This window comes from Sitodiplosis mosellana, unplaced genomic scaffold (assembly GCF_009176505.1).
Source record: "Sitodiplosis mosellana isolate CC-2019 unplaced genomic scaffold, AAFC_SMos_1.0 Smas_scaffold_11, whole genome shotgun sequence".
In the NCBI taxonomy this organism is placed as follows: Eukaryota; Metazoa; Arthropoda; class Insecta; order Diptera; family Cecidomyiidae; genus Sitodiplosis; species Sitodiplosis mosellana.
In genome coordinates, this window is record NW_022595253.1 from 2,893,589 (window position 1) to 2,908,644 (window position 15,056).

Here is a 15,056-nt window from a genome sequence, read left to right on the forward strand (position 1 = left end):
TACCACCACAATGAAAACACATAAACGTCTTATCGTGGATTTTTTTTGTCAAACGGTTATTCACCTCTGTTAGTTAGACTGTTTGCGTTCATTTTCAATGTGAAGTTTTTGAGGCGAAAGAAATGTTGTGGCTCATAAATACAATGGCACATTCAATTTGATCGCTGCGACTCTTTGATCGATTGTTCTGTCGAAGAAATTGAAAGTTAACAGTTTTCATTTAAGGACGAAAACAATTCGATCCAATGATAATAATTTTTTTTTTTTTTTCAAATTTAAATCGACAACATGATTTTCATTCATCATCAAGTCGGACAATCATAAACCAGTGGAAAAATGACAGTATCAGTCGACATCTATTACCTACTCTTCAATCATCATTCGAAACGATTGAACGCAAAAAAAAACTTAGGCAAGAATGTTGAGATTTAATTGGATGTGTGAAATATGGAAGTTCTTATCTAAAACAATTAATTTGTTAGCACCCCGAAAAAAGTGGCATCTCGAAAGTGTTCAAGCGACTATATTGTCGGTGTAGTTGTTCAAGATTCGTCGTGTTAATTTTCATTACGAAGAGTGAAGTTATTGTCACACGGTATATAAAAGTGACTTAAAGCGAGTCGACAACGACAAAGATGATATTTTTATGTCGCCTATCAAATTGAGAGCTATTTACTTTGATTATGGTTGTGATACGACGGATATCCATTGTTATAGTTGTAATGTTGATGTGAATGCTGATAATGATGATTCCAGTTGCCTTTTCCCTTGCCTTTGCCCTGGCGTACGCCACCATTTGTAACGCCGCCGCTACCTGCACGACTGCCATCGAAATTCATCCACTGTGGATAAGTGACCCGCATTTTTGCGTCTTCTGATTTTTTTTCTTCTTTGACTCGTTAACACTTCACTAATTGAAAAATTTCTGGATTCGTCGCCGGTCCTTAAACCGAATGATTAACGCTCAAAGATCACAATAATTTATTAAACTGCCGGAATTTTGGTCAACGTGTTGTCTCAATCCATCTAAATGGCACGACACAAAAGAATTTTGTTTATTTTCCAAAAATATATTTTAAGACTTATTGTTTTCGGGCACTTTCTTCCTTTATCACTCGCTCACTTTTATAACGCGAATACGTTGCGCTGTATCAATCACTACTACGTACTAAACTTTGGTGGAAGTATTGTCATATTTTTATGTTTTTCTTTTCTGAATTTTGAGATTCACGTTATTCTGAAAATGGCTGAATTCCGTTGGTTTTTTTTTTATCTTCCTCTATCAAATTGTTGTGTTTTCTTTCTATTAATATTTGACGAGAAGACAAACGTATTTGCTGAATGAACCAATAGTGTCAAATCAAGCGAAAGCTTAGCACCGTAATCATTTCGACGAAATAATCGCTTGAAACTGTTTATATTTTCGAAATTTTGTATGCATTCGTTCAGTGTTGTGTTCGGTGTGATTTGAAAAGAAAATCTCACATTCGTTCCACATAATTTCTGGCCCTTCGACTTAGTTTCTGAGCAACGACATCGAATACACCAGATCGAATTTGGAACTTCCAATCAATAGATAAAAATCCGGTTTTTTTCTTGTTTTTTTTTTTTCTGTCACTGTTTGCCAGTTTAATTTACAACTTGTTCACATGTGCCGTTTAATACGGGACCAGGCCCAAAAATTATTGTTATGTATAATGCGACGATCGACGATCGTTTTTTTTTCACTTTATTCAATTGATTTACATACTTTTTCAATGTAGAACGTTTTCAATTGTAGAAAACAAAAAATCACGTAAAAACTGGCCGATTTGTGCTGATTTGGTTCCGAGTCAGTGTCAGTGAAGAAACATTTTCATTTCTCATACGTGTTGTTTATTTGAAAATGACTAGCGAAATTTTGTGTTTTTTTCGGTTGTTGTATACAACATACATTATCTCGCAATATTATCATCTCATCATCAATGAGGCGCTCGTAAAAACTGTGTGCCCATCAAAAAATATCTACATAGATACGCGGTTCGTTTTACTGGGCGACGACAGCGTGAATCTTATGAGAGATTGAAGTAGAAATAAAAAAAAAATACACTGTGTATATATGGACTGTTCTTTCGTTTTTAATACATTCAATTTATATGGATATTTGGTTTGAGGCCTCATAACACGCGCGCGATATGCCACACCGAACATATATTCATTTTTTTTTTTTATTCATTCACATTACACAACTGAAAGACAACAGCAGCAGCAACAACAACAACAACACATCTCCTCTTCTATATTCGTCGTTACTCGGCGGCGATAACGATGAGAGCGCGTATACGATGTTTATGAAGAAGCGCACATATCAACGACACAAATAATTGCTGTACATTAAATTGTTAGATTCAATCAACGAATCATGGGTTTGAATCAAAATACGAATCGGTTTCACACTCGCGACAGCTTTCAATTTAAATGTCCTCACAAAACGGTTATAACAGCGCGAACGGGGATACACTCTGCTACTTCAATCTGTGTGCCGTATCACTTGGACGAAACGTAAAATAACAACTATTCGACCGAGAGAAAAAATAAACTGCAATGTCACTTGAAACTAAAAACGTTGACAAGAAAATAAAACAATGTTTTTCATTTCACACCACGTAATCACGAATTGAATTTTGAGTTGAATACGTTTTTTTTCTCGAGTTGTGAGCAATGTTGGGCCGTCGGCATAAAATTGTTACTACGGTCTGATCAATGAGAACAAAAATTTATAACTAAATTGTGTGCTGTCAATTTAGTGATATTAAACCCATTAAAACACTTAAGTTTTTCATTTCGGTAGTGGCAGTTCGACTGTCTATCGTTTTTTGTGCGATATTTCTCCGTTTCTTTTTCTCGTTTCTCGCTCTCTCTTCGACCCTCCTACAACGCCGTAGTATTTCCATCCATGTGTGTATACGCGATGGTTTTGCTTGTACAGCGGAATAACGTGTTAATGCCAAGAGCTCCGTATCAATACTGAGAAGACAAAGCTTTATCGTCTTCTATCGCCCGGGTTTGCTCTTTCTCGATCGGAGGCGATGTGCGTTCGCTGCTGTCGCTGTCGCTGTAGTCGTCGTCTCTGTGTGACCATGTGAAGAAACTACAACTACATTGATATTTTTACTTGAATCGCAGTGCATGCAGTTTCAAGTACACGCATTTCCCTCTCTGACTCATTTTCTGTTGCTGTTGCTGTTGTCCGTCAATCCATTGTCGCCAATCGATGCGGACATTATAGACTCCTGATGTGCGCTTTACAATATGTTGTATTTTATCAGCTTCGAGTTTCTTTCTATTGTTTTCCGTATGCTATGACTCTCTCCGTTTGTCTCTGTCACTGTCCCACTCTATCACTCACTCTCTTTCTCATGTGTGTGCGGTTGTGATTTTCGAACTCCAATTGTCGCACTGAATTTGCTCTCTGTCTTTGTTGTGATTCGACAGTATTTAGACCCGTTTCGTCGAACATTAGCATGTAAACGGCACGATTTCATACATCGACTTTTATGCGTTAGCTGTGACGGAGCAGTAATGATGATTTTATAATTTTGTTTGCATTGTATTTTGTTGCTTTTTATATCATCAAAACTTTTCGAGAAAAAAATTCACAATTTGTTGCCAGAAATACTTTTTTTCCTTCTTCTAAAAGAATCGATTAATTTTTCGGTTCTCTCCGCTTCGATTCTTTGTGTATATATTTGGAATTTTGTTGTGACGTTCGCGAAAAGCTGTGGAACCAACAGAAATATTTGCATTGGCAAAGTTTTGTTTATTTTGTGCACGAAACAAAAATTCGAACGAATGAAACACTCGACTAATTGAAGTATCCATAGCATAGCTTCGCAACAGCTTGTAAAATATCTAAATTTATACGCTCCAGAAAACAAACCAAAGCCACTGGGCTCAATCCAACATAATTCTTAAAATGATCTGAAGCATAATTGAATTTATACCATTTGCGTAAGGAATTTGGAAAATGAATTTCATTTCGGATTGAAAGAGAGAGAATATTGAAAAATACGCATGACAATAATACCATTGCCATGCAGTGGTATTTGTTGGAGGAAAGGGTAGACGACGTCAAAGCGTGTTTATACGTAAAAGAAACATACAGCGAGCAACAAGTTGGTACAACCAGAGGAAATCATTTCTTCTTGAGTAACCTTGAGACTCGCACCGCAACGGTACCGTGTACAAAAGGAACGAAACAAAACGGAAAATCAAAACAAAAACACAGCGAGAAACAAAATTGGGTTTCATTTTTCGGAAATTATCATCAGTTCACATTACATTGCCCTATGACATTAAACGGTCAAAGTTGACGAAAACAAATACAATAATCTAAATGTTTATTTCTCGGGCTGTCTATTTGAATGGTTTGTTTGTGTTTCCTTTAAGAACAGAGCGAGAGAAAGAAACTTTGATTTTTGTACATGATTTATTCAACAAAAGAGAAATTAGATTGAAAATGATGATTGGCCGAAACGAACAGTGGCTCCGATTGACATGAATTATTGCTTGTCACGCCTAAACCAGATTACATGTCATTAATTTTGTGTGCGTGGTTTGTTTTTGGTATCCATGCAACACACCGAATGATAAGAGACTCTTATTAAGAGATAGGATTTTACGATAGCTTTAACGATAGTATTTATTCTTCAAGAAGCCAAACTCCGTTTAAATGCCATTCGATAAATATCTGTGAGCTAGTAAAACCGGCGAAATATATTCAAACAATTAAAATAAACACACAGATGCTGAAGAATCGAAGTCGGCATTTAAATCATGCTAATAGTTGTGTATAAATAATAATCTATTCCGAAATTTTTAAAACATCTGATCTCGTTGTCGGTTGCGTAGACAAAACTATGATTTATTCTCGTTCTCTGTGTGACACTTTAATCCATTTCACGTGTAGACGCCACATGCGGTGTTAGAGGATTGATTAATTTAGAATATTGCAAGAATTTTCGAATTATTATCCGATACTCCGATGTCTCTCTCTCTCTCTCATGTGTATCAAAAGCCCTTTTTTATGACCGAATCAATAATGAATTTTCACAGAGATTGGAATCGCAGGGGACATAGTTAAAAGATTGGTCGTTTTCATAACATCGTGTGCGATATTTGAATTTAATTTATCCATAGATGAATTGATTTGAATTTCAAAAGTATCCATGTAAATTTTCTCTCTTTCGTTCGGTTCTTGGGATCAAACTTCAACTCATATCATCTAGGAAAAAGAAAATAGTGTCGATTGCGACATGAAGTCACAAAACGATAAATATTACATAACTGAATTGACGTTTCGATGTGTGCGATTCGTGTTCATGGCAACGATAACGCACTGATTTCTTGTGTTTACTCATTGTCATTTTGAAGCCAGGAGATTCAACGAACCAATATTTTTGTTCAGATTTTATTTATTCATTTGATTCACTAGAGAAGTTATGATTGAAAAATTTACGCGCGTCTTTTCTAAGAAATATCAAATTTTCGTTCATTTTTAACCAAAAAGGATAATTACTTACAATTGATTGATTTTTTTTCTATTTTGAAGGATGTATGCATAAAGTGGAGTATCATCGATGAATATTTCAATATATAAAGAGACGGACAAGCTTTGGTTGGTTGGTCACATCCCTGTGAATTATAATACCCGATTGTAAAATTGAAGTCGTAATACGGTTGATTTGTTCATGTTTACACATTTTCATTAGCAAACGCTGGAATGGATGATAGAAATAGAGAGTTCTTTTTTGTTGTTGCTGTTGAAATGATGTCGCTTTTGTGAAATCTAAAATAGTCAAACTGATAAGACACAGGAGGAGAGACAGAGAGTGGGAGAATGAGCTGCAATGTGAAATCCTTGATTCACTTCATTACATCGTCATACTATGTTTAGGCAAATAATTGTCTGGCAAACAAACATGTCGAAATGAATGTCATTTCACTATAATATATTACAGAGAGCGAGAGACAGAAGCGCATTTCAAACAAAAAAAAAGCAAATATCGTTTATTTTTCTAATTGAAGACGCATAATGGCATGTTGTTTGCGGGTGAAACACTGTGCTCAAAGTCATATTGATGTATATGTATTGCCGTCTTATTAATCAGTTCATTCTAGTAATTTATTGATTCATACGCTTGATTTCGAGCCGTTGAAATCCTTACACATTTCTTTGCACGTATCGCAGACAAGAAAAACATTGTCTAGATTCCAACGGTATATTTAGTCTAACTTCATAACAAAGTATAAAAATAAAGTGTCTCAACGGAATGATGATTTTTTTTAATATCAAATCATATTGTAAATGTCGCTTAATGCATTTCATTTTTTCTTTTCTTCGTCAACTCAACTTGTTAATCGTTTCGACTTAAAAATACGTTACAGATTATGTACAGTACACGGCACCATACTCATTTACAGTCCTCTTAGATAAGATACGAAAAACAATAAACGGTTTTGAGCAACGAATCAAATAATTGTGATTACATTGAAACTTCCTCCTTGATATGGATGAAAAAGGCGAGAAAAAATCTTAGAAAATGAAGAGAATTAATTTAAAATAATTAATTCCATTTTGATTTGGTGCATTCGACTCATAATGAGCTTGCAAATATAAAAGGGTCAGACTTGCATTTTATCAACTAGCTCGTGTCAGCTATAATCAAAGACCGAACAAAGAAAAACTTCAATTAATGCCCGTTTTCTTTTGCCTCTCTTGTTCTTTTCTTATTCACAGCGACGACTGTTCACCCCAAGATTTATAGTCGGTCCGAATATTGTGATGTGTTCATTGGACTGTAAATAGAACACAATTTGTGCTCAGTTGTGCTACAAACATGAACTTTGGGGTCAACGAAATGCTTCGCACTGCAGTATCAACGCACAGTTCAAATGGCAAATGGATCTGTTGCTCTTTGTATGTGCGCTCTTTTATTCTGCTTCTTGTCTTCCGTCTAATTGAATCATAATACACTTGAAAATCATAAACAAATGCTCGAGAAGGAACATTAAAGCTCGTGGAAAGATCAGCAAACATAACAAAAAAGGAAATATGGTAAGAATCACAGCAATCAGACATCACGCATTGTTCTAGTGAATCGATACGCACAATGACCGATTTGAAAACAGACATGTATACAGAGCATCAGTGACAACGACGGCGGCAGTGTTCGTGATAAGGCGTTGTGTATTCAATGTGCTGGATTTAAGTCGATTCATTTTCTGTGTTGCGACATTAAAATTTTATTTAAATTGTTTTGGTACAGTGAGAAGATTAACAGCATCAGCATAGAGAGAGAAAAAGAAGTTCACCATCGGCCGAGAAAGCACTTGATGATAACCAGCGCGCTACGGGTGACAAAATGCTTGATCTGAAAACTCAAACTCGCACATGCTAATTATTTTCGAATAAAAATAAACAAAAACACCGAGAGATCTCTCTCGAGAGCACATGCAATTGAACGTTCGACCCGTTGAATCTATTTTCTGCATGTCTTTTTTATTTTTGTGAGCGCGCACTTATTTTACCGACGACTATATTCTCGCCTTGTGGATGGCTCGACGCATAAATAACAAAACGTTGATAAATCTATTTGAATAATCATAAAAACGGTCGAACTATCGAGATAGTGAATGAAAACAAACAGGGTGAATCAGCGTCAATCGGAGGCAACTAGAGACAGAGAACAAGAAAGTCATTTAAAAAAGTTTGGTATGATGCGCAAACATTTTGCGACAAAACAAAAATATTTTGTTACAGCTACAGTAACCATTTACATGTGCTATTAATAAATGCGCACACACTTGTTTCAATATACAAAATAGTACGGGTGAATTACGCCATTTTAAGGTAAGCATCGGAAATACATTTTCGGCTTCTAATAGTTGCGCATATCAAATTGCCAATTTCATTGATCGTTTGTACGCAAAATACATTCAATGATTCTACCGTATCGTAGATGAATTGATACGCACCGGTTGTTCACAACCATATCATAGCAACTCATCACACTTGACAGCCCATCATCATCATCATCGCTATCATCTCGCGTGCCGTGTGTTTTTCACAAATTTCGTTTGAATTTAAATTTCTTCAAATCAAACGGTTTCATTTCCATACAATTATCACGTCGTTATCGGACTTCACCCAGCTAAAATGTTTGACTTTCAATCGAAATGTAATGGGAATGCAACGACCTACAAAAGGAAACGGGGTTCAACAACATTTTCGTGTCGACAATTCGAATTCGTTTCGGAGAGAGTGACCATTTTATCAAATGTTCGAAAAACGATGGGGAAATTCGAATGGAATTCAAAGAAATGCCCTCATTTTTTGTGTTTGATGCAAATTCCCGAGCTGAAATGAATCTTTTGTGTGGATGCTTAGCATTTTCAATTTCAACCCGTTGCCGAAAATTGGTCGCACAACAGGAGTATGAATGGTTATGACTTTAGTATGGAGTTTCTAAACGTCTAATCAACGGACAGCACAATGAAGATTATATATGGTGCTTGCACTTCAGACGAAGTCTTGGTTTGGTCGCCGTTTGCATACAGTCAATATTTTTGTATGATTTCGCGTGTACTCGGCTGATTCGCCTAATTTTTGTTGTTGTGTTCTGTTGAGCAATTCTAATAGTTTTATGTGACAGAGAATTTCAATTGGTTCAATCAAGTGACACAGCCGAAGTTTGAATGCACATGTTGCACACAGCCTGTACGTATACACAACCAACCTCACCTTTACACTTTCATATGGGTTGTGAAAGTCCTAAGGGCAAACTGATAATTGTTTGACAGTGTAAAAGATAATCCGTTTATTTACTATGAACACATCCAACTAAACATCGATTATTATGAACACACAATATCAACGAAACACACCGGAATGGGGTAAAACGCAACAGCAGCAACGATACACATACACATGCTCATTGACTATGACCTATGATAAAGACAAATATGAATATTTCAGACAATGTCCACAACTCAACGCAAGGCGTTAACCATCCAATGTCGAATGGTATTTTTTTTGTCTTCATTTCAATCCATTTGGGCCTCGTGGTTTCAATCGATCGTCTGATTTTCTTTTTTTCAAAAGACAGTAAGAAACGGACACACATCGAAGAGTGAGACACGTGTACCAATGTTATATTTTTTCTGAGTCGTCACAACAAAAACTGGTCGAAAATTGATAAAGTCAACATGTTCAACCGAAACTATAGTATAGACATTTGAAAATAAAATGTAATGTTCTAGACGATTCAAAATGAATGACATATCGTAAACAATCCTAATTGTAACATAGTCCAAATTGTAAACTATTTGGAAAAAAACACGATTTGAACTTGGATACGAATTTTAAATGTGGCACATTATACATATTCGGAAAGAGCACGAAAAAATCAGCCTATGCAGAATAATCAAACACAGAAAATATTTTTGTCGAAATTCATTTATCCATTTTGAAAACAGCATCTAAATTTTCACCGTTTTTGATAGGAAAAGTTGAACTATGTTATAGTATTATGCTTCCGAAATCATCGTTGTTTTCAGCAAATACTGTACAAAGTATTCAATGTTTTCATGCATTTTTACTGTGAAATGTTTCTAAAATTTAATGCATTACTCTTTTTTTGCAATATATTTCGACAAAATATTTTTTTTAGATGAATTTCATGATGTATCAATTGTAACTTATTCTTTCCGAATGATAACATACAAAGCTGCTGTCAAACCGAACTTTGATTGAAAGTTCTATGGTTATGTTAGTGTTGACCGATGTGACAGTTCGCAATGTGTTTATTTTTGTTCGCAAAAATAATTTAAAATAATAAATATTTTTAAAAAATATCTAAAAGCAATCCAAAATTGAAATTAAATCAAATTTGGAAACAATAACGTGAAAGGCTAAGGATTTGCGCGTGTTCAAATTTTGACGTTTCACAAAGTTTCGTCATAAGTTTTTGAGTTCTATGTTACAATTTGGTGTTTACAATTTGGATAGTTCAATTTCCCAATTGGGGATTTAGTGTATTTTTTTCGATTGGAGTAAAAACTAAACTATTAAATGATTTTTTTTATTAATCAAGCGATACATCAAATAAAAGTCAAATAAATTCTCTTTTGAATATATATAAACATGTTGAGAATTTATGAAGTAATTTTGTGAAAATCGACGTGCAAAGTGGATGATCAATAGTTTACGTTACAATTTGGAGTGTTTACGATAGGACAGTTTCTGAGAATAATAGGCGAGTGGGAATCTGTAGCATTTTCTAAATGAAAGGATAAATTGCGAATGCAAACATGATGACAGACAAGATAATGATCGACTTGTTGTGTGTGTGTGTGTGTGTGAGTGTTCACGACAATCTAAGTTGATGTGATTGCTTTTGTCAACGATCGATCAAAATGCAAAGCAGAAAAGGCAGCCTTGTGCCGTTTTGCTCTATCTCTCTTTATTGTGCGGTTCTCAAGTGACTGACTACCCATGAGTCTGACGATTTGATCGATTTTAGTTTGAATGTTTTCTGGTTATCGCTTTTATTTTGTCACATTTTCAATCGGCGATAAGCCATTTGAATGGAGGAGCTGCTTACTGCTTTTCATGAATTGATAGCGCAATCGACCCGAATACAATGCGTGATGTTGACGTGTTGATTTTTTAGGTAAACAGAAGAATTTTATCGAAATGATAAAAAAAAATTATTCTACTACACAAGATTATGTTACCTGACTCAAATGAAATGAACGAAAAAAAGACGAAACACACACATCAACCATAAAAAAATGTTATCAATCATTTTAAGTTTTCATTTTTTCTTTTTTCTTTTTTCGTCTTCGTTTGGTTTATTTAGTTCTATGAACTTTTATCGGCCTGTGTGCATTTGTTGTTGGTCGGCATTGCCTAATAGAAAAGACATTTTCTACCATTACCAATCTCAGTTCGTAGTATTATCTACTCCTGGATATGATATACGTATTATTATTGGAACCAAATTGAAAACGTGTTGCCGAACATGTTGTGTTCATATCACGTTTTATGCACGATATCAACCGTTGCCGCCCGTCGTCGTCGTCGTCGTCCGATTTCATCTATTCATGTTTATTGTGGTGTTCGGGATTCTACGTCTGCACGACGAATAGATAATAGTTAAACTTTCTGGAATGTTCTTCTTATCGCATTACCGAACTAAAATTGTCAAAGATTTTGGAAACAATTTCAAAAAACCTATTTAAAATTCGGTGTACCTGAACAATGGCAAATATTATTTTGATTTAAAATAAAGATTTCGACGGTGACATACAACTCGCACTAATGACTGCCAGCACGTCAACGAGGTATAAAATCAGCTATATCACTGTAGTACATGAGGAGCATCGTCAAAATTTTGAAAAAATCTCAGTCGTTCCTTTTACAAAAAAAAAAAAGTCGTAAATAAAAACATATCAGTCAACACGAGGAGTCATAAAAGAATATCGCATTTTTTGTTTTTCCCAAAATTGATAAATAAACCTGATTTCGATTTGGCAGAGTGTTTTTGGAACAGGAGAGTTGTTATCAAACCAAAAAAAAAAGTATAAACCATACATAAAATATAGGACACAAAATCCGGATTAAATCTTTTTATGACCCGTAGCCGTTTCATCGTCGTGTTAAATAAGGTGATAGGTGTGAAGAGGACAACGAAAAAATAAATAAACGGGTTTGTTTAGCCATTCCAGATTTCTGCTTCGCTAATCTAATTCCGATTTTTGCATGTGTAGATTTTGCTGTTGAAGTAGCGATAATAGACCTAAACAATAATAGAAAAAGTGTATTTGATTCCATTTTTATCAGAGCTAATTTAAAGGAAATCGCATTGTATGGGCGGTAATTCATGTTTGATAATAATCATGCGATTTGCTCGTGCATGAGCCACCTTTTAATCGATAAATTCTAGCTTACATAACTAACAAATTTTACTCGCTTCACTTACTAGACACAACGATGGTAATATTTTGCAAGTGTAGCACGAAGCAACAGTTGTTATTTGACTGTTGTATGTGCAAAAAAAAACGTACGTTGCGAATTGTGTGACTTGATTGGCTAGACTTGAAGTGAACGCGCCGATGAGCGAACGAGTGAACGAGTAAGCAATAGGCTAGATGAAGAGAAGAGAATGATTTTGATCAAAACACGTATGACCATTTGATCGAAATGCGTGACGCAAATGCCCATACTAGCTCAAAATCCATCCAAGTGTGTCCATGTGAAGCGCATACGCATGCCCGAAAACGAAACAGCCGACACGAATCTATTCGTGAGCCATATCCACGAACGAAAGAACGAACGAACGAACCGACTCACTCTCTGACTACTTCTTCTGCTACTCTTTCTATACATAGAAAATAGCGACGACGCAATAAAATATCTCTGCTGATGAACCGATTATTCTAATTTTTGCCTTTACAATGAATCGTTTCGTTCTCTCGCCATCTCGCTCTCTGTGTGTGCAGTCGATCTCATCGAGCGAACATTCGTTTTGTTTCGTTCGGCAGCCTCTTTATTTCGTCCATTCCACACGAATTTACATTGCACGCGCATTTATTTTCGCTTCTTCTCTGATTCACTTTGTCAGATCACTGTATGATTTGTTTCAAACGAATAGCGATAATAACAAAACTGAAGAGAGCAAAAGAGAGAGCAACGAACAAAATAAAAAGAAAAACAACACGCAAACAAGGTGAATGGATGGTAGCGCTGCTGTTTCCTCTAAGTTTGTACACAATTGCAAAGCCGACGCAACTGACAATGCCATGTGGCTGCTTGAGCGATAGTTCTTCTTTATTGAATACGGCGTGTGTGCGTTATGACTTACTTACTTTACTCGGCTACTAGCCGCCCGTGTATATATATATATGCTCGATGCCTTTTCACTTAAATCGCATATTTATTTTTAGCCGTAACGTTTCATTCCGTTCCGTTCCGACTCTCTCTCTCTCTCTCTCTCTCTCTCTCTCTTCCGACTTATGATGAATAATAAAATCCAATTTTAATCGAGCATATCGAAACAAGTTGAAACAAGAAATGATGTTGGGGAGGAAAAACAGTGTTGAAAAGAAAAAAAACGAGATTTTCCTTACCTGTTGAAGCTCTGGTCAATTTTCCTTTGCCTTTGCCGGGCTCTAAATTGGAACACTTCAATAACATTTTATTGTCGATTGTAGTGTGTGTTGCGTTGTTCTGTGTTCGACCGTCGCCAGATGATAATCGCTCCGACCGCATCGATGCAGTTTGTTTTGCGAGAGAGTGACAAGCTGTTGGTTATATTTTGAATGGTGTGTGTTTGTGTCACTCTGGCTCACTTGTATACCGATTAATTACTTAATTGAAAATTTAATCGGAACCGTTTAAATATGTTCAAATTGAGCGAGTGTAAAGACACCGATAACACCATAAATTCCAATATCATTACACATCGACTCACACTCAATTCTGTTCCCAGTCTATATATGTTTACCACTTTAATTACGCGTGTCCAGTTAAATTGTTGTTATTTTTTACTCTGTTCGTCTTGTTGTTTCGTTGATTTTATTATTGTTGGCGGAAAATGGCGTGTTGTTGTTCCGATCAATTCAATTGATTTGTCATATCGGGCTTGAGTTTTGTTGATGATGAGAAAAACCCCACATTCAAATAGAACATTCCGCTAGAATGATGTCTAGCTTCGTGGCAGCGATGTGCGTTTAAAGTTCACTTTTGGGTCCGTTTACAAATAGCGAAACGACAGAAAATGTATAGCAATAAGAACAACAACGACAGCAGCAACAGCGAACTACAAAATTACACATTAATAAATAAATAAACACAGGCGGCGACGACGTCAGCGCCGAAGCGCACACAATTCATCAACAACGATGACTGGCCTATAGGCAACGATATATAATGCCGATCGTTCTACGATTTCGGCCAAACATACGAACTCAATGTGTGTTGTGTATGGTTGTTGTTTTTTTCGCCTCTTCCTTTTTATTGCAATTGTTGGCTAGTTTTTTTTTCTTTCTTTCTTTATTGAATGCGTTAACGAAATTAATAAGATCGGCACGAATTGTGGGACTGACTGTCTTACTAAAATTGAGGCTTTAAAATTGATTTAGTCGCGCGCGCACACACACTGACGCACACACTTTATTTTTTTATGTTTTTTTCTCTTTTTTTCATTCACAATATGCATGGAAATCGCTTCGGTCGCTTTGCTAAATTGCTCAATGACTGTATAATAATTGTGATGATTTTTTTTTTCGCGTGCGTATAATATATCCGCTTGTTCTCTCTTTTTCACTCGATTCGTTTATCACCGTATTTCTTCTTTCGGTTGTGGCTGTTGTTGCGAAGAAAGAAAAAATAACTTCAACTCAGGATGACGTTAGATGTGTTAAAAACTAATTTCTTCCTTTGATTTCGTTTCGTGTGTGCGGGTTTTCTTTGTTTATTTCCTTAACACAAAATGAAGAAACGAACTGTTTCGCGATTAAAAGCAATAAACAACACTTTATTCACAGAAAAATTAAACTTAAAAAATTGAATTTTTTCGAAGAAGAAAATTACACGCAAAAATCAGGTGATTAATTGTTGTTTTCTGTTTTTATTCAAGAGTTTGCTGTGTGTGTGTCCCAAATCACAATCACTTATTATCTAAACAAAAAATAAACACGGTCAAAAAAATGTGCGACAGCAAAATGTCACCACACCAAAATGAACCAATATATATTTCGTTTCTCTTACTCTTGAACAATTCAGCGTAGCACACTGGCGAATTATTCAATCACAGAAAATGCGAATCGGCTTGACTCTTCGTATCACATAAAACAATATGTGAAACAAGTATAACGATGTCTCTGTCTATCGCACCGCCAGCTCAATCTTCGATTTCACTTCACTGCTCTGGCTATATGTATCGACAATGTTAATTTATCAACACACAGTGAGAGAGCGAAATAAAAAACAACAAGCTTGTTTGTTCAGTTCT

At 35.7% G+C, this 15,056-nt stretch overlaps 1 protein-coding gene across 6 annotated transcripts in view; it reads right to left on the bottom strand.

Annotated features, from left to right (window-relative positions):
- The window catches only part of LOC129567456 (nuclear factor of activated T-cells 5-like), a 33,760-nt gene extending 18,940 nt beyond the window's left edge, over positions 1-14,820 (bottom strand). For 2 of the 6 annotated variants that reach the window (XM_055444334.1, XM_055444330.1), the window contains exons 1-2: positions 11,296-11,451; positions 677-11,236 (exon numbers count right to left, since the gene is read on the bottom strand). In XM_055444334.1, coding sequence (XP_055300309.1) covers positions 677-863 — 187 coding nt within the window. In that variant the 5' untranslated portion in view covers positions 864-11,236; positions 11,296-11,451. Of the gene's footprint in view, positions 1-676; positions 11,237-11,295; positions 11,457-11,635; positions 11,841-13,170 lie in introns of those variants that run through there. The other 4 variants (XM_055444331.1, XM_055444333.1, XM_055444336.1 and 1 more) reach the window with 4 other exon arrangements.
- Positions 14,821-15,056: the final 236 nt, after the last annotated feature.